This window comes from Diabrotica virgifera, chromosome 7 (genome assembly GCF_917563875.1).
Source record: "Diabrotica virgifera virgifera chromosome 7, PGI_DIABVI_V3a".
Taxonomy (NCBI): Eukaryota; Metazoa; Arthropoda; class Insecta; order Coleoptera; family Chrysomelidae; genus Diabrotica; species Diabrotica virgifera.
Window position 1 is genome coordinate 138,728,323 of NC_065449.1, and position 23,170 is coordinate 138,751,492.

Genomic DNA, 23,170 nt, shown 5'->3' on the forward strand with positions numbered 1-23,170 from the left:
AGGTGGATTCAGTAACTTTTTTCGGCACTTTAGAACGTTGCTATTCTTTTTTCCTCATTGACACACCGTTGGGAAGTACTGATAGCAGCTAAAGCCAAAAGCTAAAAAGGGTTCAAGACACGCGGTGGAGTGCAAGAGGCGATGCCGTAAATGTGACATGGCATCGTTACAAAGGCATTCTCGTCACTTTGTAAAAACTGACAGAGGCAGGTGAAAGCTTAAACACTAGGACATATGCAGGTGATTTACTATTAGTTTCAATGCAGTCATTTTCCTTTCTTTGTTTTTTGGGCCTGTGGCAACCGGTGCTGCATGAAGTAAATGATGCACAAAAATATTTACAAACAAGGGGACTTGACATAAGAGTGTGAACTGAGAAAGTAAATGCTTTGATCATATTGACAGAGAAAAGAGAGGAATGGGCAAATGGCGCTGTAGGTTATGCAAAAAATATGTGTGAAGAACTTGGAATTTCCACAACACCTCAGAGGCGCATAACAAGAAAGCATATTTTTGATGACGGAAATAGAGATGCTAACTTGTCTTGTGAAAATGAGTTGAGACGAAAGCTGTTTTCTTCGTTAGATAGAGTTATTGTAGAAATTCGTAATCGTTTTCAACAGCCACAGAATTTAACGGATAAGTTTGCTTATTTAACGCCGGCTATATTATTAGATCCAGACATCACTGAATGTAATCTAGACTACGCATCTGACGAAATGGACTAGCAGGATTTCAAGCTGGAAAGACTTCGACTGAGGACTTTCGTTGGTGCTACAGGCAACGAAAATAAATTAATTAATGCAGACTCACTTGACTTATGGTCCTTCTCTTTCAGTACGTCACAAGTGACCGAAAAAAAGGTAAGTCCGTGATAATACACATTTATAACATTTATTGTAACATGACATTTAAGTTAAATGTGACCGTTGTCAGAATCGTAATCAGCCAAATATGAAAAGGGTGTTGCAGTATAACCCTTGTATTTGCAATTTGGTATAAAAACAAATCAATTGTGTTTATTGCATTTATAAAATGGTATTTTCTTTAATTTGTATAGTCTTATAAATTGTACAGATTATAGTCGTATATATAATTCGTAAATCATTTTTTGTTCGATTATAGCGCCATCTATCAACAACTAGAATAAATGTTTGTGATCACGGACGTACCTTTTTTTCTGTCACTTCCAACTTAATGCGTTAGAAAGAAATCGAAAAACTGTGACGCACTGAAAGATGCCTCTGAGAAAGAGTATACCTTTTTTTCGGTCACTTGTGACGTACTGAAAATGCCTCTGAGAAGGACCATACTAAGTTATATCAATGATCAATGTATCTAATTGGTTAAAGTAAAATAATTTTTGTATTAATAAACGTGATTGTAAAACTTAGATAAATTTTTGTATTTGAAATCTGACCTGTATAATGCAGAATAATGATGACTATTCTCGCTGACAAGTTCTCTATAATTAATGTGTGTAATGTATAGTATACATTAAATTAAAATACCTAAATAAGAGGGCAGCAAAATTGTCTTCCGCCCCGGGCAGCCGACACTCACGCTACGCCACTGAGTAAACCCATACCCCGTTAATTCGTTGTCCATGTCTAAAATACATTTTGAGCATAGATCGCTTTTGTTCATCCGTGAAAATTATTTTTAATAAAAATTTTGTTTACTAAAACTTAAAAAGTCAAAGTTGCCGTAAACTGACAAATATATCTGAATTTATTAAAGAAAAGCGCTGTAAGCTATCTCTGTCCTTCAGAGCCCACAAGGATGACACTAATTTTGCATCAGTGGATATACAGTGATCATCGCGCTAATAACCGGAAAAATAACGCAAAAGTTGGAAAACATAATACATTGCGAATCAAAGAAAACATGAAACTAGTGGAGGTGGAAATTATCGTTATAAACGTATAAATTAACATTACATTACATAGTTTCCCACCTTTAGACGTATACATATGACAAGTGTCACTGTGACAGTACAATTTTATAAAATACTCCCGTCACAGACGTCTAAAGATAGGAAACTATGTAATGTAATGTTAATTCTTTATACGTTTATAACGATAATTTCCACCTCCACTAGTTTCATCTCTTTTTGTTTCGAAACGTATTAAGTTTTCCATCTTTTGCGATATTTTGCTGGTTATTAGCGCGCTCATCACTGTATACATTATACATATACAGGGTGTCCCGAAAAGATTGGTCATAAATTATACCACACATTTTGGGATCAAAAATAGTTCGATTGAACCTAACTTACCTTAGTATAAATCTGCTCATAAAAAAAGTTACAGCCCTTTGAAGTTACAAAATGAAAATCGATTTTTTTCAATATATCGAAAACTGTTAGAGATCTTTTATTGAAAATGAACATGTATCATTCTTATGGCAGGAAAATCTTAAAACAAAATTATAGTGAAATTTGTCCACCCCATAAAAAATTAAGGGGATTTTGTTCCCTTAAACCCCCCCAAACTTTTGTGTACGTTCCAAGTAATTCATTATTGTGGTACCATTAGTTAAACACAACGCTTTTAAAACTTTTTTGCCTCTTAGTATTTTTTCGATAAACCAGTTTTTATTGAGATGCGGCTTCTTTTTCAATATATTTACGTAAAAATTTTATGGGGGTTTTGTTCCTTTAAACCCCCCAAATATTTGTGTACGTTCCAATGAAACCATTATTGTGGTACCATTAGTTAAACACAGTGCTTTTAAAACTTTTGCCTCTTAGTCTTGTTTTCATAAGTCACCTTTTATCGAGATGTAGCTTCTTTTTCAAAATATACCTAAAAATGTAAATTATTAATAAATTTTCAGATTATTAACAGGTCTCTATAATCGTACTTAACCATATACAAATATGTGGTGGATTCGACAAATATTCAAAATATCTCGATAAACACTGGCTTATCGAAAAAGTACTAAGAGGCAAAAAAGTTTTAAAAATAATTTGTTTAACTAATGGTGCCACAATAATAATTTAATTGGAACGTACACAAAAGTTTGGGGGGGTTTAAGGGAACAAAACCCCCATAAAATTTTTATGGGGTGCACAAATTTTACTTAAATTTTTTCTTAAGATGATGCTGCCATAAAAATGCCACATGTCCATTTTCAATAAAAAATCTCTGAGAGTTTTCGATATATGAAAAAAATCGATTTTCATTTTGTAATTTCAAAGGGCTGTAACTTTTTTTGTGTGCACTATTGTATATAGGTAAGTGAGGTTCAATCAACTTATTTTTGACCCCAGAATCTGTGGTGTAATTTATGACCAATCTTTTCGGGACACCCTGTATAGTGGAGGCGGAAATTATCGTTATAAACGTATAAATAATTAACGTTACATTACATAGTTTCTCACCTTTAGACGTCTGTGACAGGCAGGGGCGGCTCGTGATAGTACAAGATGGTGAGGCACACTACACTTGAGGAATATTACAGTAGACTCGCTCTATAACGAACACGGGTATTACGAAGTTTCGCTTATAACGAGGTATGTCCAACACCTGTGTGCTTACCGAGGCCAGTGCTGTAATAAATTCCACCGCTGTAACTTCTTTCCTATTTATCTGTCGACCGATATTGAATATCGTAGGAAATTTACAATTTGCGATGGCCAAGTTTCATTGTTGAAGTCGATGATCGACACCTAATAAACTATGTAGGAGGCTTCAAAACATTTCAGTAGTGGTGATATGTACTGTTTTAAGTTCCTTTCGTCATGTAAATCAAATATTAAACAGTATTGTTCATACAAATCTTTATTAGCAATCAAGAAGCTACAACTTACAAGTTACATGACGCTAGCCGGAATGGCGTTACGTCGCTGACATCTGTCTGTCGTTGGTCTTCTTCTTTTACATCCTAAACATAATATATTACATAATATTGTTGTCTGATATAACGAGATCCGCTTATAACGAGGTAATTAGTACGCCATTTCAGTTCTCGTTATAGAGGGAGTTTACTGTATTATTATGGTTAGCTTTTCTTTAATAGCCGGAAGGTCGATTTTGTGGCGTCATAACGTCACAAAACGGCACCGTATTTATTTTAAGGCTTGCAAACGATATTAAATAACAATTATTTTATTCGCAAAAGAAAGTCGAAAGTTCTAAGTCTATAACATCGTTCATACTCTTATTAGCTGTTTTTTTAGCTAAAAATAATTAATATGATACCACATATCAAACAGTGTGAGTCAGATGTTTCGTCCTTTCTTGGTCTCATCAGCGTTGCACAGTCATATTAAGCAAAATTTACATTATATACTACATGACAAGAACGTACAACTGATTTCAGTGGCGTAACCAGGGGGTTTTTAGGGGTTATAAGCGCCCCATACCCTTAACATCCTCCTTAATTCCATACCCCCGGAGACCCATACCCCCTTAGGATCATCCTGGTTACGCTGTTGACTGATTCTTTTATTATTAATCACTTGCTAAAATGAAATTATTGTGCGCAATCAATATACCTTCAAACGTGATAATTTCATTTGGAACCAATCTTATATTGTAAATGTATTGAATATATATTAAATAAAAACAAGCAAGTAAGCAAATTACTGTTATATTATCAGATTGATTTTTTATGTTAAATAAACTAAGGGTTAAATTTTATTTTTTTGGTTTTTTATATTTTTTATTAAACAGCGTGCTTAAAAGTAAAATTATTATGAAAGAAATCATAATTTCTAATTTTTTTATTAATTTACTTATTTAATTGACATTTGGAAAATGGCATACAGCTAGTCACAGCATGATAACATATTCTAAACATCCAATTATACTAATAGTAAGTAACCAGAGTGTAAGAAGGCCAAGTACACGTAACCACAACAAACTGCTTTAACAAACTACCTAACTGAAACTGCAAAACCACGCTAGAGTCATATTTTTGCCAGCCTCTGAAAGGATATTTAATCCCGGCTCCAAAAATTATTCTCAGTGGCAGTCTCAGTTTAAATTTTATTGCGGCCGGCCGATCACCGGCGGCTTCGTAATATGCTAGACAAGGACCCATCTGAGGCAGTGCTTCTGCTATAATTTGAGAAAGTGAGAATGAGACGCATATATACTCCCACGTAGGGTAGGTACCTACCGATGTATTTATGAAGAACGCTTAACTACAAAGATACGGGGTCAGGGCCGTACCTACCTATTTCTATTTTTTATCATAAAAATAAAGTTATTAAGTTTTATAATAAAAATTAAGTTATTTAGTAAGTTTCAAAAAGTTAAATTGTATTTAAATAATTGATGATGAAATAACGAAAATAAAGTTATTTAGCAAATTTCAAACAGTTAAATTGTATTTAAAGAATTGATGATGAAATAACGTAAAGAGTCGATTGATATACCGGTGAGGCACTGCCTCACCTGCCTCATAGGACTAGCCGCCACTGGTGACAGGAGTAGTTTATAAAATTCTACTGCCACAGTGACAGTTGTCATATTCCTCTGATACGTCTAAAGGTGGGAAACTAAGTAATGTAATGTTAATTTATACGTTTATAACGATAATTTCCACCTTCACTAGTTTCATCTCTTTTTCTTTTTGTTTTCTCAATGTATTATGTTTTCAATCTTTTTCGTTATTTTGCCGGTTATTAGCGCGCTCATCACTGTATTAGTATAAATAAAATATATTATTATTTTATAGGTTACAATGAAAAGTCCGATATTTACAGTCTTGGCATTTTAACATGCGAATTAGCTAACGGATCAGAACCATTCTCAGGGATGTCAAAAACATTAATGTTAACGGAGAAAGTGCGAGGTTGTGTTCCACCCCTTTTAGATAAAACTACAATTCCTCGAGGTGAAAATTTAGATTGTGGAGGTAAGTATTATAAAAATCAAAAGTGTTTTCTTTAACTTTTTAAATGCGATGTTTGAGTGTCCATTTTTTACATAGAAAAGAGTCCACCTCGATATTTGGCATTATTTATTAGATTTTAAGGAAATGAAGAAACAGGTCGATTTTTGATCTAAGACAAAATACATTCTACTACTGACAGAAAACAGAGAAAAATGTTTATTTGACAAATAAATATTGTTTTTCGTTTAAATTCAATATGCAATTTACCAAGAGGGAGATGGGTGGCAGCTTGAACAATGAAATTAGGCGAAAAGCAATGTTTATTTTGATCAAAAAACATTTTTTCTGTTTTGTGACAGCAGTAGAATGTATTTTGAATTAAATAAATTACATATACCTCGTCCAATTTACTTACCGTTGCACGTCATCCGCGCCATAGCCTGTGACACGATACCAACACGAAATATTTAGGCGGTGGGTGTGTTCTTTTTTAGAATCAAAATGATTCTAAAGGGGAACACACCTACCGCCTAGATATTTCGTGTTGGTATCATGTCACAGGCTATGGCGCGGATGACGTGCAACGGTAAGTAAATTGGACGAGGTATACATTCCTCTTTTTGTGTCAATTAATTTAATTCAAATTTTTTTTCCTGGACACCCGGTATAATAATTATGTTAATGTTTATATTACTGAATCGAAAATTGAATAATCTTTTAAATTGGCTAGCACACGACCCCTATTCCGTATTTAAAAATAATGGGTGGGGGAAGTGGAAGGGAGAGGGTTGACAAATGACAAATGTATGTACCGTAAAAATATGTCCCCCTTAGATCAAAAATCGACATGTTTCGTCATTTCCATAAAATCTAATAAATACTGCCAAATATCGAGGTGGACTGTTTTCTTTGACCCACCCTGTATGGTATCGAATGCATAATTTTGCCATTAAGCTTGGATATTTAAATATGAGTACTCACCGAAAAAAAAAAAAAAATCAACTACCTATAACTCATTTTGAATTAAGATTAAAAGGTGTTTCAAGTAAGAAATTTATTCGATTTTTTATTAGCTTCAAGTTTCATAAGAACATCAACTTTTTTGTAAAAACTTTTTGAGTTTTTGAGTTATTTATAAAAATCGCTTTATAGTCTATTCACTCACGGTAAAGTATTTCAAAACCTGCTAATTTTAAAGAACCACTTGGATTGACATGAAATTCGGCATACACATAGGTAACATGTCAAAGAACAAAAGTGATACTGTTCTAATGTGTGCTTTTGCCCTAGGGGTGAGTAACACCCCTTCTTGGGGGTGAAAAAATATACGTTCAAAATAAGTCCAGAAGTGGATTAACTAAGTGGAGTAATAATTCTAAGCAACTTTTGTTCTATTTAGTTTTTCACTATACTTAAGAACGAAATAGTTGGCAGGAAATTGTTGCATGAAATGTTACTTACTACTTTTATTGCTTACTAAAATAATTAATAGTATCTATAAATATAAAATTGAATGGGTCCGTCGAATAAAGTTGTAAGCGCCACATCACTCATTTTTAAGAAATCGAAATATAACAATGGCAAACTTAAACATTTTAAAAGTTAGCAATAAAGTTTGTAAATACAAATTGGAAACTGTACTACTCACCCTTAAAATGTATAAACTCATCATTATCACAATTTTAAAACTTTTTCTTCGACTTATCAAACACGAACAATGTGGCGCTTACAACGTTATTCGGCGGACCCATTCAATTATACAGGGTGTAACAAAAATACAGGTCATCAATTAAATCACATATTCTGGGACCAAAAATAGTTCGAATGAACCTAACTTACCTTAGTACTAATATGCACATAAAAAAAGTTACAGCCCTTAGAAGTTACAAAATGAAAATCGATTTTTTCGAATATATCGAAAACTATTAGAGATTTTTTATTAAAAACGGACATGGGGCATTCTTATGGCAGGAGCATCTTAAAACAAAATTATAGTGAAATTTGTGCACCCCATAAATATTTTATGGGGGTTTTTTCCCTTAAACCACCCCAAACTTTTGTGTACGTTCCAATTAAATTATTATTGTGGTACCATTAGTTAAATTCAATATTTTTAAAACTTTTTTGCCTCTTAGTATTTTTTCGATAAGACAGTTTTTATCGAGTTGCGGCTTCTTTTTTAATATGTTTACATAAAAATTTTATGGGGGTTTTGTTCCTTTAAACCCCCCAAATGTTTGTGTACGTTCCAATTAAACTATTACTGCGATACCATTAGTTAAACACAGTGTTTTTAAAACTTTTTTGCCTCTTTGTATTTTTCTGATAAGGCACCTTTTATCGAGATGTGGCTTCTTTTTTAATATGGTTCAAAATATACCTAAAAATGTAAATCATAAATAAATTTTCATATTATTACAGTCTCCATAATCGTACTTAACCATATACAAATATGTTGTGGATTTGACAAATATTCAAAATATCTCGATAAAAACTCGACTTTTCGAAAAAGTACTAAGAGGCAAAAAAGTTTTTAAAACATTGTGTTTAACCAATGGCACTACAGTAATAATTAAATTGGAACGTACACAAAAGTTTGGGGGGTTTAAAGGTACAAAACCCCCAAAAAATTTTTATGGGATGTCTAAATTTCACTATAATCTTTTCTTAAGATATATTGGAAAAAATCGATTTTTATTTTGTAACTTCAAAGGGCTGTAACTTTTTTTATGCGCATATTTGTACAAAGGTAAGTTAGGTTTAATCGAACTATTTTTGGTCCCAGAATATGTGATTAAATTTATGACCTGTATTTTTGTTAAACCCTGTAGAATTCTATACGTAAAATTATAGCATTATTTTACACGCCACTGAAATTACTTCTCTCAAATTCCGTAATAATCTACGAACTTCGAAATGAATCACTGACAGCTAGATATTTCGTTCTCTAACTATAAGTGAATACTTTCAGAGTTATTTGTGAGTGAATATATTAACTTTTTAACGAAAGAAAATCACGTTTTTAGACGTGTAAATTTTCGCAAATAACTAAGTCAAAAATTAAGTATTTTATCGAAAAAAATATTCTTAGCAAAAATATAGCTTATGAGAAAGTAAAAAAAATGTGTATGTATGAAGTCTATAGACCCAGTAGGAGCAGAATTGTATATAATGAAACGTAGGTTCTTATTCGTCAAATTCCAAATCGAATATTTCAACCTTTTCCAGCAATCCTTCTTAAGATCTTCATTTCGTTGGTCTCCAGATGTCTTTGTGTTTTGCTTCTATCTGGTCTTGTTTCGGCCGTGTAAGTCATATTATAACTGGTCTAATAACTGACTTATATATTCGGGCCTTTGTTTCCACTCTTAGGTGTTTGTTTTTCCAAATTCTGTTTAGGCATCCGGCCGTTCTACTGGCTTTAAATATACTCACGGACAAAAATATTGCATATTTTATCTTCAATCGTTATTTTGTTTATTTTTCATCTTTGAAATCTTAAGTATTTTTTATTTATGTATTTATCTATTTATGTTATTTATTTATTTATTTGATGTATTTTAATTTATAAGAGATAAATAAATGATTAAACATATCTTTATAGCAGAAAATGCAATAATGTCACAAATTCACAAACATTGCATAGTATGGAAAGTGTGCTTTGGCGACTTGACAATTCTTGTTTTGTTGAAATGTCAGTTAGAATATGTCAGTTGGAGAGTTTTATTTTTCGATTCTGCAATTTTCTTGCTGATATGTCACATATAAGCGAGTTAGTGTGTGTTAGAATTGTTACTTTAAGAAATGAGGATTACAGACAAAAAGATATTGCCTACATAGCGGATATCCATCAGTCGACTGTTTCTCGTATAGTAAAGCGATACAATGAGACTGGAGAATCCAAACGGCGACCTGGCCAAGGACGAAAAAGATGTACAACGCCAAGAGAAGACCAATATTTAAGACGTCAATCTTTGCGAAATCGTACACTTACAGCTCCCCATCTCAAAAATGAATTACTGATCACAAAACAAGTTAATGTAAGTGTCAAAACTGTAACTAGAAGACTTAGAGGTTGGTTTGAATCCAAAACGGCCTGCCAGAGTTCCACTTCTTCTACCACGGCATAAAACTCAAGGTTGCACTTTGCAAGAGCCCACGTTAACTGGAACGAACATCAATGGGGAAGAGTTCTTTTCACAAATGAAACGAGGATACAATTATGGAAGCCAGATGGACGTGATCGAGTATTCGCAGTGTGCAAGTACTTGGAAGGGAAACGAGAAACGGCCGTGCGCGAGTCGCGGAGAAATATTGCAACTATCTTAAATAATTCATATTGTCAATTGAAATTGTCAAATTGACGTATATTTCATACCTTCTGTCATTGAAGCAGAAAAATTATATATTGCTCCACAATATTGATATGATATGCAATTATTATATAAAGGTAAATTTAATTAATTGTATTTTGCTTGCAGTCCTGCATTTTAATAACTAATTTTATTTACCACATACAATTGTTTACGTTTGGATAACATAACCTGAATCTTATTTTTTCTTCTTATTATTTTTTTGGACTATGGCCTTGACAATTATCCAGTAACCAGGACTAATATAATTGGCCAATATAATTAAAAGTGCGAATAAAGTTGCAGAGCGTAGAAATAGGGGTCGCTTTGCCGAACTTGCACGGTCCCAATACAGAAGGTCTGGGGAACGTTTCGCAGAATGTAATCTTGTACAAAATGTTAGCTTTGGTGGCGGTTCCATAATGCTATGGGGTGGCATTAGATGGGAGAGTCGTACGGAGCTGATTGAGGTGAATACTCGAATGAATGCTGACTGGTACATACGAAACATCCTTGAAGAAGATGTCTTTCCTCATGCCGGCTTCATTGGATATGATAACTTTGTGCTAATGCATGATAATGCCCGTGCACGTACCGCAGGAACAGTCATACAGTATCTTGAGGATGTTGGGGTTGAGGCTTTAGACTGGCCACCAATCATTCCTGATGCAAATCCCATAGAACGTATATGGGACATCCTAAAAAGACGTATACGAGCAAGAAATCCAGCTCCAAACTCAATTGCAGAATCAAGAATTGCTGCACAGGAAGAATGGAATCGACTTCCGCAAGAAACCATCCAAGATATTTTGCGGAGCATGTCTAGAAGGATGCAGGCAATAATTAAAGCTTGAGGAGGAAATACTAGGTACTAAATTGTTACAATGTTGCGGTAAAATATTGTTATATTGTTATTGTTTCTCTTTCTAATTAAATGTTATAGACAAAATCAGACTATTTCATTAATTTCTCTACAAATTAGTTGTGACTCTGCAATATGCAAGTTACTTGACCATAAATATACGTAGGATAGTCCAGCTCAACTTATTTAGCAATAAAAAGTACAAAACTTTTTAAAAGGAAAAAGATATATTTCAAAAACAAAATATGCAATCTTTTTGTCTGTGAGTGTATTTGGCATTTTACCTCTTCTTCGATATTGTTGTCGGTTGATAGATTAATTCCCAGGTAATTGAAAGTCATTACTTATTGTATAATTTGATTGTCTAGCTCCAATTTGAATCTTATTGGTTCTTTGGATATTACTAAGCTTTTTGTTTTTTGGGCTGATATTTTCATATTCATTTCTTTTGCGTTAATGTTGAATTCGTACAGTAATCTTTGTAGGTCGTCTTCGCACTCTGCTACTAACACGGTGTCATCAGCGTAACAGAGTATTTTTATCTCTCTATCGTTCATTTTGTACCCTCTTTTTTTCTTCACATGTTTCATTATTGCATATTGCATAGTGAATCTCCTTGCCTGATTCCTGTGTTTGCTTCTATGGGTTCTATTATTCTATTGACTTTCATTTCTATTTTATTTCTTACATACATATATGTTTTCTATCAGTTTTATGATATCCAGTGGTAAATTTTTGTCATATAGTAGGTGTATCAATTGTATTCTATCAGACGCTTTCTCTAGGTCTATGAAACAGAAAAAGGCAGGCTTGTTATATTCTAATGATTTCTCCGCTACTTGGCTTATCACAAAAACTGCATCGTTACATGATCTTCCACTTCTAAATCCTTGTTGTTCATCCGATATATTTATGCACGCCATTATTTTCTCGCATCAGTATTTTTGTTGTGAGTTTCAGTATAGTGCTCAATAAATTTATCCCTCTATAATTACTGGGCTCTGCCCTATCACTTTTCTTAAATAACGCTATCATTTGAGTGGTTCTCCATTCTTCTGGAATTCTTCCTGTATTTATTATTTTACTTATCAGGATATTCAGTTCTTTGTGAAGTCTCTCTCCTCCGCATTTTAAAAGTTCATTAGCTATTCCATTTTCACAGGTGCTTTTCGATTTTTCATCTTTTTTGTAAGGCGTTCGTTATATCTTTCTCTTTAATTTCTGTTTGCTCATACGATTCTAATACTGGTGTTTCCAGTTCTTTGTAATTAGCTGTTTGATACAGCTTTTTTAGGTAAGTTGTCCATGTATTTGTATCAATATGTTTCACTTCTATCAATTCCTTCATCTCTGCTCTTTGACCTGTTATCATTTTCCACATTTCCTTTTGCATCCCGTAGAAATCGTGCTCTATCTCTTTTGAAAATGCTTCCCAATGTTCTGTTTTCTTACTTCTTACTATTGAGTTTAACTCATTTCGTACTCTTTTATATTCTTCATATGTTTGTCTCGTTCTTTTGGATTTGTATTCTAGGTAGATTTTCTTTTTTCTTCACATTTTATTTTTATTTCTGCACAGAACCATGGTGTTCTCCTTTTCTTTTGTATATGTTTACTTATCTTACGTTCTCCAAGTGCTTCCGTTGCTGCCATTTTGATATTATCTCTAATCTTGGTAACCATGGTGTTCTCCTTTTCTTTCGTATATGTTTACTTATCTTATGTTCTCCAAGTGCTTGCTTTGCTGCTATTTTGATATTATCTCTAATCTTCCTCCAACTTTCTTCTATGTCTTCATCCGGTGTTATGTAGTTTTCATTCAGTACTTTTTGCAGTCTTCTCTGGTATAGATCTAGTGTTGACAAGTCTCGTAGCTGTTCTACCGTTATTCTTGTCTCACATTCAATAGGGTCTTCTTTACTATTTCTTTGTAGCTGTAGGTATTCTACATTTTCCAAGTACTATAGTTTATTTTTTAACCAGGAGGAGTAAACTAAAAAGACAGATTCACACCCAAGAAAGTCACTAGAATAATAACCAAATTTTACCAAATACATCTTCTTTTTTGGTTGATCTAGTCGGCCCTCAACGGTAATCCATAAATATTATATTAAATTAATATGTCGCTAAAGAGTTCCAAAAACAACTGCTTTTTATGTAAAAGTAGACTAACAATCTAAAAATTAAAGGAATAACACAGAAAACACAAAAATCGCCGATATAACTTAATTAACCTATGAAATGTCACTAGTGTCAAAATTTGATAAATGTCATTAGTGTCAAAATTTTATAACAGTGGAGTAAACTTGCCTGCGGTTGGACCAATTACAAACAAGCAATACAGCGCGGTAAATTTGAATCACTCCTCTTGGTTAAAAAACAATCCATAGGTTGTGATCACTTCCGATATTAGCTGCACTTAAACATCTTATGTCTAGTACTTGAGAATGATGCATATTTCTGTTTGTTAATATATAATCAATAACGGATCTGTGTCCTCTTGCATTTTGGAGTGTATATTTTTGTTGATCTTTGTGTCTGAAGAACGTATTGTTTATTCGGAATTCGTTCTGAGAGCAAAAGTTAATAAGTAGTTCTCCATTCTCATTTTTGATTTCTTCATTGAATCGTTGCTTTATTCCTGGTATACATAATTCTGTTACCGACTCTTGCGTTCATATCTCCTAAAATGTATATTATCTCATTGGTTGGTATTTCCTCGACTGTCTGTTGAAGCTCGTTATAAAAGTGCAGTCTTTCGACTTCAGGTTTGCAGTTTTCTGGGCTATAAAGTCCTATAATATTTATTTTTTGCTTCTCTAATTTGATCTTTGTAACTATGATTCTTTCTGATCTGTATTGACATTCATTTATGTTATCTGCCTATTTTTTGTGTATCATCAAGGCCACGCCTTTTTTGGCTCTCGTGTTTTTTGGTAGGTACACAACTAAAGATCAATAACTATTCACCAAGCCACATCTGTCCTTTCCCTTTCTTTTGTGTTTCGTAGATCGCGCATATCTCTATCTTATTTTCTCTCAGTTCCTTTTCTAACTCCTGATCTCTGTTGTTCAAAGATTTTATATTCCATGTCGCAATTCTAAGTATATTTTTCTTATTTTTTCTTCCTGATTCTCGCCGTTTTCGTCATCTGTGTATCCGTCCTGTTCCGAGGCATCCCGTTGGTTCTTTGAGCACTGGTTCATTTTGCACTAGGTAGGTTGCTAACCTCGCCTAGATGCTACTTAATTGTAATACATGTAAGTATTTTAGCTTTAGCAGTCTTATATCGTAGTGGTAAGTCTTGCTGGCTGTAAGCAACTGAAAAGTATATCGTGTTGTACGCGATCGAATGCCTTCTCGAAGTCGATGAAACAAACATAAACGTTCTTTAGGAATTCACAGCTTTTTTGTAAAAAAAAACGCGCATACAAAGTAGTGCCTCTCTAGTTCGTAGACCATCTCTAAATCCAAATTGCTTATTACCCATTCTACTTTCACACAGAAGGAATACTCGGTTTTGTATAATTCGTAAAAATATCTAAGTGCGTGACTCATCAAACTGATTAGTCTAAAATCGCTGCATTTGGTGAGCCTGCTTTACTTTGCAGTAATGTTATAAACAGTGACTCCAACCAACCATCTGGTATTTTTCCTTCGTTGTAAATTTTGTTAAAGAAAGTGGTTAAGCAGGTAATGTTTTCCTCATCCAAAAGTTTAAGTAGCTCAGCAGGGATTTGATCTGGTCCGGGTGTTTTATTGTTTTTGGCTTGCTGTATTGCTTTTCTGACTTCAGATTTCAGTATACTAGGGGTATACTTCAGGTTTCTTTGACTAAATGCACTAAATTAACTGGACTTTTTTAAACACGTATTTTTTTTACGAAAAATTAAAATCTTTGATATCTAATAAATCAAAAAGTATTGTATTATGATAACAAATTTTGCTTAGAATTTGCCCCCTTATCGATTTGTGCTGTTATTTGTAATAAAATAATGTTAATCCCCGAGATAGTCCAAGTAATGAAGCTTAAAATAGGCTTAAAATTTGAGAATAAGTAATGGATAGTCCAATGATCAATATCTATATGATGTCGAAATGCGCTTTTACCATGGGGCTGGTTGCCACCCCATCTCGGGGGTGAAAATTTTTTATTATGTTTTGACCGCAAAAGTTGGTAAAAACATTCATTCTAAGCAAAAAACGTTGTATACATTTTTTTGATAAAATTAATAGTTTTCGATTTATTCGCTATCGAAGGTGTTAGTTTTATATCGAAAAAACCAATGTTTTTAATAAGTTTTCTGCTAATAACTCCAAAAGTTTTCGTTTTATCAAAACAACTTTACATAACAAAAATGTACCTTTTAAAAAAATAAACAAAACATTTTTTTTTAAATTTTCTTTAAGACCAATAGTAATCGAGATATACATTATTATATGTTAGCTCTTCTTCGTTAAATATTTTAGTTTCAAAGTCAAAATACGGGAAAACTATGCATTTTTCGAGGATAACTTGTTCAAACTAATTTAAAGTATTTAAAAATATCTATCTTCAGAAATAAAAAAAGTCTCTAGCTCAAAAATTAAGTGACTTATAATGAAAAGAATGTCAGTCCCTATTTTTTCAGCGAAAAGTGATCGGAAGCAACCTCCTAATCACCACCCTAATTAACATTAGGCATTGACCTTATTTGGTCTTCTTTTTTATGTATTATTAATAGGATCTAGAAGTTTGACCGGCTTAGAATGATTAGTTTTTTAAAAAATGAAGTTAAAAGCAAATAACGAATTTTTGTAGTTTGGAAAAAATGGATTTTCTTCAGAATAGAAAGATTAGCATCAGAGATACGAAAAAATGTTTAAATATCAAATTGTAGCTTATTTAATTCCCAAGAATCTGGTTTGCAAAATTTTTTCTTCTGTAAAAATTGAGTGAGCTATTGACAATTAAAACTTGTAATAATATGCAAAAACCACCTTTACCAACCCTTTTAAAGTCACCTCTTTTTGCGACTGAGGAGTTTAAAAAGATTTTAATATTAATAGGCTTATAGATCTTGTAAAAACCTACAAAGTTCTTTTTTACCAAACTTTCTAAGATAAAAATTTAAAAAGTTACGGTTAAAAAATCAATATATTTTTTTGAAAAAATAAGGAGAAATTCAATTGGAAGCATAATAATGTCAGTTGGCGGTGTTTTTTGTAATTGGTCTTATTCATTCTGCTTTATTTATGTATTATTAATAGATTCTATAAATTGGACTGGCATAGAATGATTAGTTTTTAAAAAACTGGAGCTAAAAGCGAATAACAAATTTTTGTAGTTTGGTAAAAAATGCCATTTTCTTCAGAACAGAAAGATTAGCATCAGAGATACGAAACAATGCTTCAATATGAAATTGTAGGTTATTTAATTCCCAAGAACTTGGTTTGAAAAAGATTTTTCTACGGCAAAAATTGAGTGAATCGTAAATGAGTATTATTGAGAAATATTGATTTTTTCGATATAAAACTAACACTTTCGATAGCGAATAAATCGAAAACTATTAATTTTGTCAAAAAAATGTATAGAGCATTTTTTGCTAAGAATGAATGATTTTATCAACTTTTGCGGTCAAAATATAATAAAAAATTTCCACCCCCGACATGGGGGGTGGCAACCACCTCTGTGGTAAAAGCGCCTTTCGGCATCATATAGATTTTGATCCTTTGCTTATCCACTACTAATTCTCAAATTTTCAAGCAAATCGATCCATTCTGTAAAAATTGCGAGGTGAAAAGCTTCGGTGCCTGGACTAAGAATGGGTAGTATCCACCAACCACGGTAAAAGCGCAAGTTTTCTCTACTCACTAATTTTCATGAAAATCGATGGAAGTTCACCGAAATCGGAGGTGAAAACCTTCAGTGTATGCATTAAATGTGTAGTTTGTTCACAATATTGAATTAAATGAAAAAAGTCTTTTTTTTTCACTTACTTCTTTTTCAGAAATTTTTTTCGATTTTTATCATGGTTTATGCTTATTTATTAACAACCACCCTTACTAGACAAGGCGAAAACGGCGGGTTCGTTGGAAAAAATATTCCCATGAGATTTTTTTGCATAATCACATTCGTGAAACACCCCAGAATAAGGTCCACAAAGTTTTTTTAAACAATTTTTTTAAACAAATTGCAAAAATCAATATTTTTAGTCCGGACAAATTTTTTTAAAATTTTTGTACCACTCTAGACAAAAAAGATCTCTTGTAATTTTTCTCTAAAGTTGATCGTTTTCGAGTTATAAACAATTGAATATTTGAAAAACAGGGAAATGGCCATTTTTAAAACTTAATAACTCGGTTAAAATTATTATTATGAAAGTCAGAAAGCCACTAAATTGAAAGTTTGAAGCCCCCCTACATGATCCTGAAGAAATTTGTGTCATTAATTTATTACTAAGCTGTTATTTTTAATTATTAACAATGAGCGGTAAGATCGTATTGACGCGGCTGTAAATGTGAGTGCGAGTAAAAGGTTACGGCTCCACGGGCGACAAATTTACGCTAGCAGTAGCCGTAAAACGAACTTAGGTTCCGCGGAACGGAATAGGAATAGCCGAACTGAACCGACTACGCACAAGTCCTGTAGTCGGTTCAGTTCGGCTATTCCTATTCCGTTCCGCGGAACCTTAAGTTCGTTTTACGACTACTTCTAGCGTAAATTTGTCGCCCGTGGAGCCGTAGTCTAAGATGCACGATTGGGCTGCCGGAATGGCGTCTCTTTCTCAATCATCATAGACGGCCACCTGATACGTGAATTCATGAAATTATTACATACTTAAAAATAACAGCTTAATAATAAAACAATGACAAACATTTCTTCAGGATCTTGTAGAGGGGCTTTAAACTTTGATTTAGTCAACTTTCTGACTTTCATAATAATAACTTTTAACCGATTTATTAAGCATTAATAATCGCCATTTTTCGTTTTTTTTTTCAATTTTAAATTGCTTATAACTCGAAAACGATCAACTTTTGAGAAGAATTAGAGACCTTTTTTGTCAAGAATGGTCCAAAGAATCTAAAAAAAATTGTGCGGGCCGAAAATATTGATTTTTGCAATTTGATTAAAAAAAGTTGTTTAAAAAAATTTGGACCATTTTTCGTGTGGGCGACTTCTTGAACCTTACTCTGGAATGTCTCACGAAGGTGATTATGCAAAAAAGTCTCATGGGAATATTTTTTCCAACGAACCCGCCGTTTTCGCCTTGTCTATACCTGCTGTTTGATGATTTGCACATGTAATGAACTGCGAATTGCAACTAATTAGACTATAGGATTTTTGTTACACTTTTTTCTTTCCTGCAATAAGTTAGTTATATTTATCTAATAGCTGAACTATGTAGAAAAGTAATAAGAATAAATTTGAAGTTTAAGGTACTAGTACACTTTAGAAGGCCAAAAATAAAAATTGTTTCAAGACTTCTTTTCTTTTTTTTTCATTGGTCATGAAAATTCTCTATTCGTCCTTTATCCGCACGTAATTATAAACAGCGAAACCAACGGTATTACAACCCATAACTTCCTTCATTAGTTTCATACGATCTTCATTAAATATAGCCAATGATATTTGGACTGCCAATTCAACAATATTTTTACCAACTGCAAATTATGTTAGGGGAGGAGCCCAAAGAGTTTTATTATAACATTATTCTTTGTATTTTTCTCCAAATATCGTGAAAGTGAGTCTATATTGGTCTATAAAATCGAAGACATGTTTTACAAGCTCGTGTACTTTAGAACTTAATGATTTGTAAAAAATATATACAAAAGGCTTTTACGGGTATTAAATAAATAAATTACCTTTTAATGTCTTATATTTTCACTAACTGTATTTCGTATATTCGAATTTAAAAATAATTTCTACATTTTAAATGTAAATTTTTTTCCCAACTATTCCACGTTATATTTAAATATTTTAAGCTATATTTAAACTTTCCTAGCAAAATTAAATTTTAAAATTCCCGCTTAATTTCCCGCTTGGATTAGTTCCGATGCAAATCTCTGAGCGCTGAATTACATATCCGAATAAAGCATTGTCGCGAAGCATCTAGAATCTAGAGGCCATGTGATTTGTGACTGATAACACGTAATAAACTCTGAAATATATTCTACTGTAATGTATACAGTGATGAGCGCGCTAATAACCGGCAAAATAACGCAAAAGATGGAAAACATATATTAAATTGTGAGATAAAAAGAAATGAAACTAGTTGAGGTGGGAAATTTAGCGATAAAAACCTATACATTTATATTCTATTTATTGTTTTCCACCTTTAGATGTATCGGACGAGTTTGGAAACTGCCACTGTGACGGTTTTAGTTGACATACTCCTCTGATACGTCTAAAGATAGGAAACAATCAATATAATCTAAATTTATACGTTTCTATCGCTAAATTTCCCAACTCTACTAGTTTCATTTCAATTTATCTCACAACTTAATAAATATGTTTTCCATCTTTTGCGTTATTTTGCCGGTTATTAGCGCGCTCATCACTGTATAAAGGAAACCGTTAATTTACCAGAGAGAAATACGCGTTCTCTCCTGTAGCTGCGTGAGCACCTTGAGAGAGCCGAAAACGCGCATGAGCTTAAGACCGATATAGACAATTTTAAATTTCGAATTTCACTAAAATATTTTAATAACTTATTTTTAAAGCCATAAGGAATTGAAAAATGCAGAAAAGATTTTTTTGATTTTTTGAGAATTCTAAAGTGTACTAGTACAGCTGGTTCCTAAAAAACTGATACGACTCTTAGTAAGATTTGATAATTTTGAGCAGTGTATTTGATTGCTCTGACAATATATTATATTTATTATGACAGACAAATAATAAAATAAACAAACAACAAACAACTGATTACATACCTATATGTTAATTCATAAAATTCCTGCATTTTATAAGAGTATATAAATGATAGTTTTTACATAAAATAGGGATTTCTTGCTATAATAGCATGTGAAGTCATTCTTTGAGGTTGAACAGAATAAGTTATCTGACAAATTTTAAGATGCAGTGACAGTATGTAAATATGTAATAAGTATTTATCCTTCAAAGCACACTGCTCAATTTTCTACAAAATACGCTTTAAGAGTCGTATCAGTTTTTTTAGAACCAGCTGTACATACCTTAATTATTTTATTGTTGATTAATTATATTTTATATTGTTATGAGATATTGTAGCATATATTGTTTCAGTAGATACGGAAATTAGTTCGAGCATTTTAAACAGAAGATTTAGCCATAATTTACACCAATTTGTTTCTCTCTGCTTTATGTGGGATGTGACCGATAGACCTTCCGCTACGCAGTTGATCAACCATCCTATTTTTAAGACTGTCAAAAGAGCTCTACCTCTACCAGAACTACTGAAGCCAGCATTGCCATTAAGTGACCGTGTGGGATTTGATACAGATGAAATAGAAAATTTTGACACAATAAATAAATTGTCTCAACTAGATTTTTACACATGCGAATGGGATTTTTAATTATTTTTTAATAAAAAATGTTTTAACATACATCTCTAGACTTTTCTTATTTACACTGCATGTCGGAGAAAACAGGCCACCTACAAAATTTAGAAAATCTTATATTTCTGCATTTTTAAATTTGTTTTATGTTAATTAAATTAAATTAATTATCGCGTGTACTGAGAAGGTAGCCCGATGCTTCAAAGAGCTTCAAACCTATTAAATCATAAAATTCTCAGAAATCATAATTTAGATTGTTACATTGCTTGAAAATGGAGCAAACCAAAAGAATGTGGCAAGACAATTGCATGTTAGTCGTCCAAATGTGCAGAGAACTTACCAACGATGTCTTGAAACCGGATCTCATTCATCAACGGCGACCCGGTACGGGTGGAAGAAGGAAGATACACTATTGCTGCATTGCGAAACCGGACACAAATTCCTAAAATGCTCTAAAGCCATATTTAGCAAGCACAAGGACCAGTAATCAGCATTTCTGTTAGACAAAGGTTAACAGAACAGGGTTTGATAGCTTACAATAATGCAATGGGGCCATCACTGTTGCTCACAAAAGACGCAGACTTACATTAATTTGCCAGTGAACACGTCAATTGGAAAATAGACGATTGGGAAAAAGTAATGGTTACGGATGAGTGTAGAGTATCAGTGTATGATAAAGATGCTCAAAATAAGGTCCACAGTAGGGCTTGAGACCGTTATGACGCCTGCACTCGGTCACACCGGGTTGCTTTTGGTGATGGCTCAGTAATGCTTTGGGCAGGTATTTCTTTTGAGGCACACACGGATCTTGTCTTGATTGAGAAGGGCACATTAACAGCACACCGATACAAAACGGAGATCCTACAATATCATGTGATGCCATATGCTGGGTTTATTAGTAATGGTTTTCTGCTAATGCAACATAATGCTAGATCACACACGGCAAATATTATAACACAGTATCTTGAAGATGTTGGTATTCCAAAAATGGACTGGTCTGCTCAAAGTCTAGACCTTAATCCTATTGAGGAAATATGGGGTACTCCCAAAAGGCGTGCAAGACGTCTTATACCTGCTCCCACAAGTGAAGAGCTTCAAAATGTTCTCATTGAGGAATGTACCACTTTTCCCTAAAGGCCATCCAAAACGTGATCACTATGCCAAATCGAATGATGAGTGGTAACAAGAATCGTGGTGGCAACACAGCTTATTGAAACTAGTGATACTTGCCATTTCTTGACTATAATTGAGTGGCCGTTTGCCAAAAGCTGATATGTCCATTTTCGATATTTTTCAGGACAGCAAATTCAAATGTCCACGATGTCCATAAAATCTCAGTTTTAGAAATATCATATTTGGTTTTGAGTTTAATGTTTATGCAGCTATTTAAATGAGTTCACATATAAGCTAAAACTGTAATTTTATGGCCGTCGTGGAAATTTGAATTTGCTCTTCCGAAAAGTACTAAAAGTGGACATATGTGCTTTTGGCAAACGACCACAGAATTCAATTATTGCTATAACTGTAACTGTCACGGTAGATTGAAATTTTCAATACATTTATTATATTCTCGATAGTTTCTTGGTTTGTAATTTGTTACTAATGATATTGTCGGGTTACGTGCTACAAAAGTAACTGTCTCAATACACAATAGATTTAATTTGAGATAAATAAGAAAAAAAAATTGTTTTTTCTATTTTCCTTCAAAATAGAAGGCAAGATACATTTAAATACATTAACAGGAATTTGTTTGAATATTATAGTAATGACTATTATCATTATTGATGCAATAAAAATTGATTTACCCATTTTCTCATCATTTTTGTACTAAATATAGTCGGTACGCTATATATCAGATGGAACTGTCGAGTAAATTTAGTAATTTTTTTGTCAAATTATGTTACATTTTGACAGACTAGAAGTAGCTGGAAATTACTATGCAACCAAGCACACGTGCTCATCGACAAGATTAAGAGTTAAGTTGTACGTAAGAGTACGTAACGTAGACGCACTGGAAAAGTTCAACACCGAGTTTTGTGTACTCTTGTTTATAAATAAACGTAAGCGGATGACCGAACGTAAGAGAAACGGAACGGAAGAGTTATCCAAGTTTCATCTTTACGCGTTTCTTACGTCTGGCCAATCATAAGGAAGAATTTTGTTCTGTCACTCAAAGTGGACCCGCCCCCTCATCCCTTTTGTAAAAAGTTGTTTGTCAACATATTCGAATTTTGTTAATTATTTGTTACAATAAGTTATTAATTTAATAAAAATACATATATCATAGTGTAGTTTCAATATTTCAGATACATACGAGTTATTTATTAGTCTAATTCGGGGTTATCCACACATATACGATAGGTAAATCCAATAAACATTAAAACATTTTAAAGATTAGGAAATCAAACAAAATAGTTGGAAATCCCACGGCACCAAGAAGCATACCTTCGTGTATGTATTTCCTAATCCATGTAACACACAAAACGGATACCTATATAGATATTGTAATAAATAATAGTATAAATTAATAAACACAAAGTTTGTTTACGGTTCGTATAATTTATAGGCTATGTTGTTGAATTAAGTCATTGT

The 23,170-nt window shown here is 32.9% G+C and overlaps 1 protein-coding gene across 2 annotated transcripts in view; it reads left to right on the forward strand.

Annotated features, from left to right (window-relative positions):
• The window catches only part of LOC114331030 (STE20-related kinase adapter protein alpha), a 66,774-nt gene extending 46,146 nt beyond the window's left edge, over window positions 1–20,628 (forward strand). Inside the window, exons 6-7 of one of the 2 annotated variants that reach the window (XM_050656070.1) lie at window positions 5,689–5,868; window positions 20,307–20,628. In XM_050656070.1, coding sequence (XP_050512027.1) covers window positions 5,689–5,868; window positions 20,307–20,596 — 470 coding nt within the window. In that variant the 3' untranslated portion in view covers window positions 20,597–20,628. The remainder of the gene's footprint in view (window positions 1–5,688; window positions 5,869–20,306) is intronic. The other variant, XM_050656071.1, reaches the window with a different exon arrangement.
• Window positions 20,629–23,170: the final 2,542 nt, after the last annotated feature.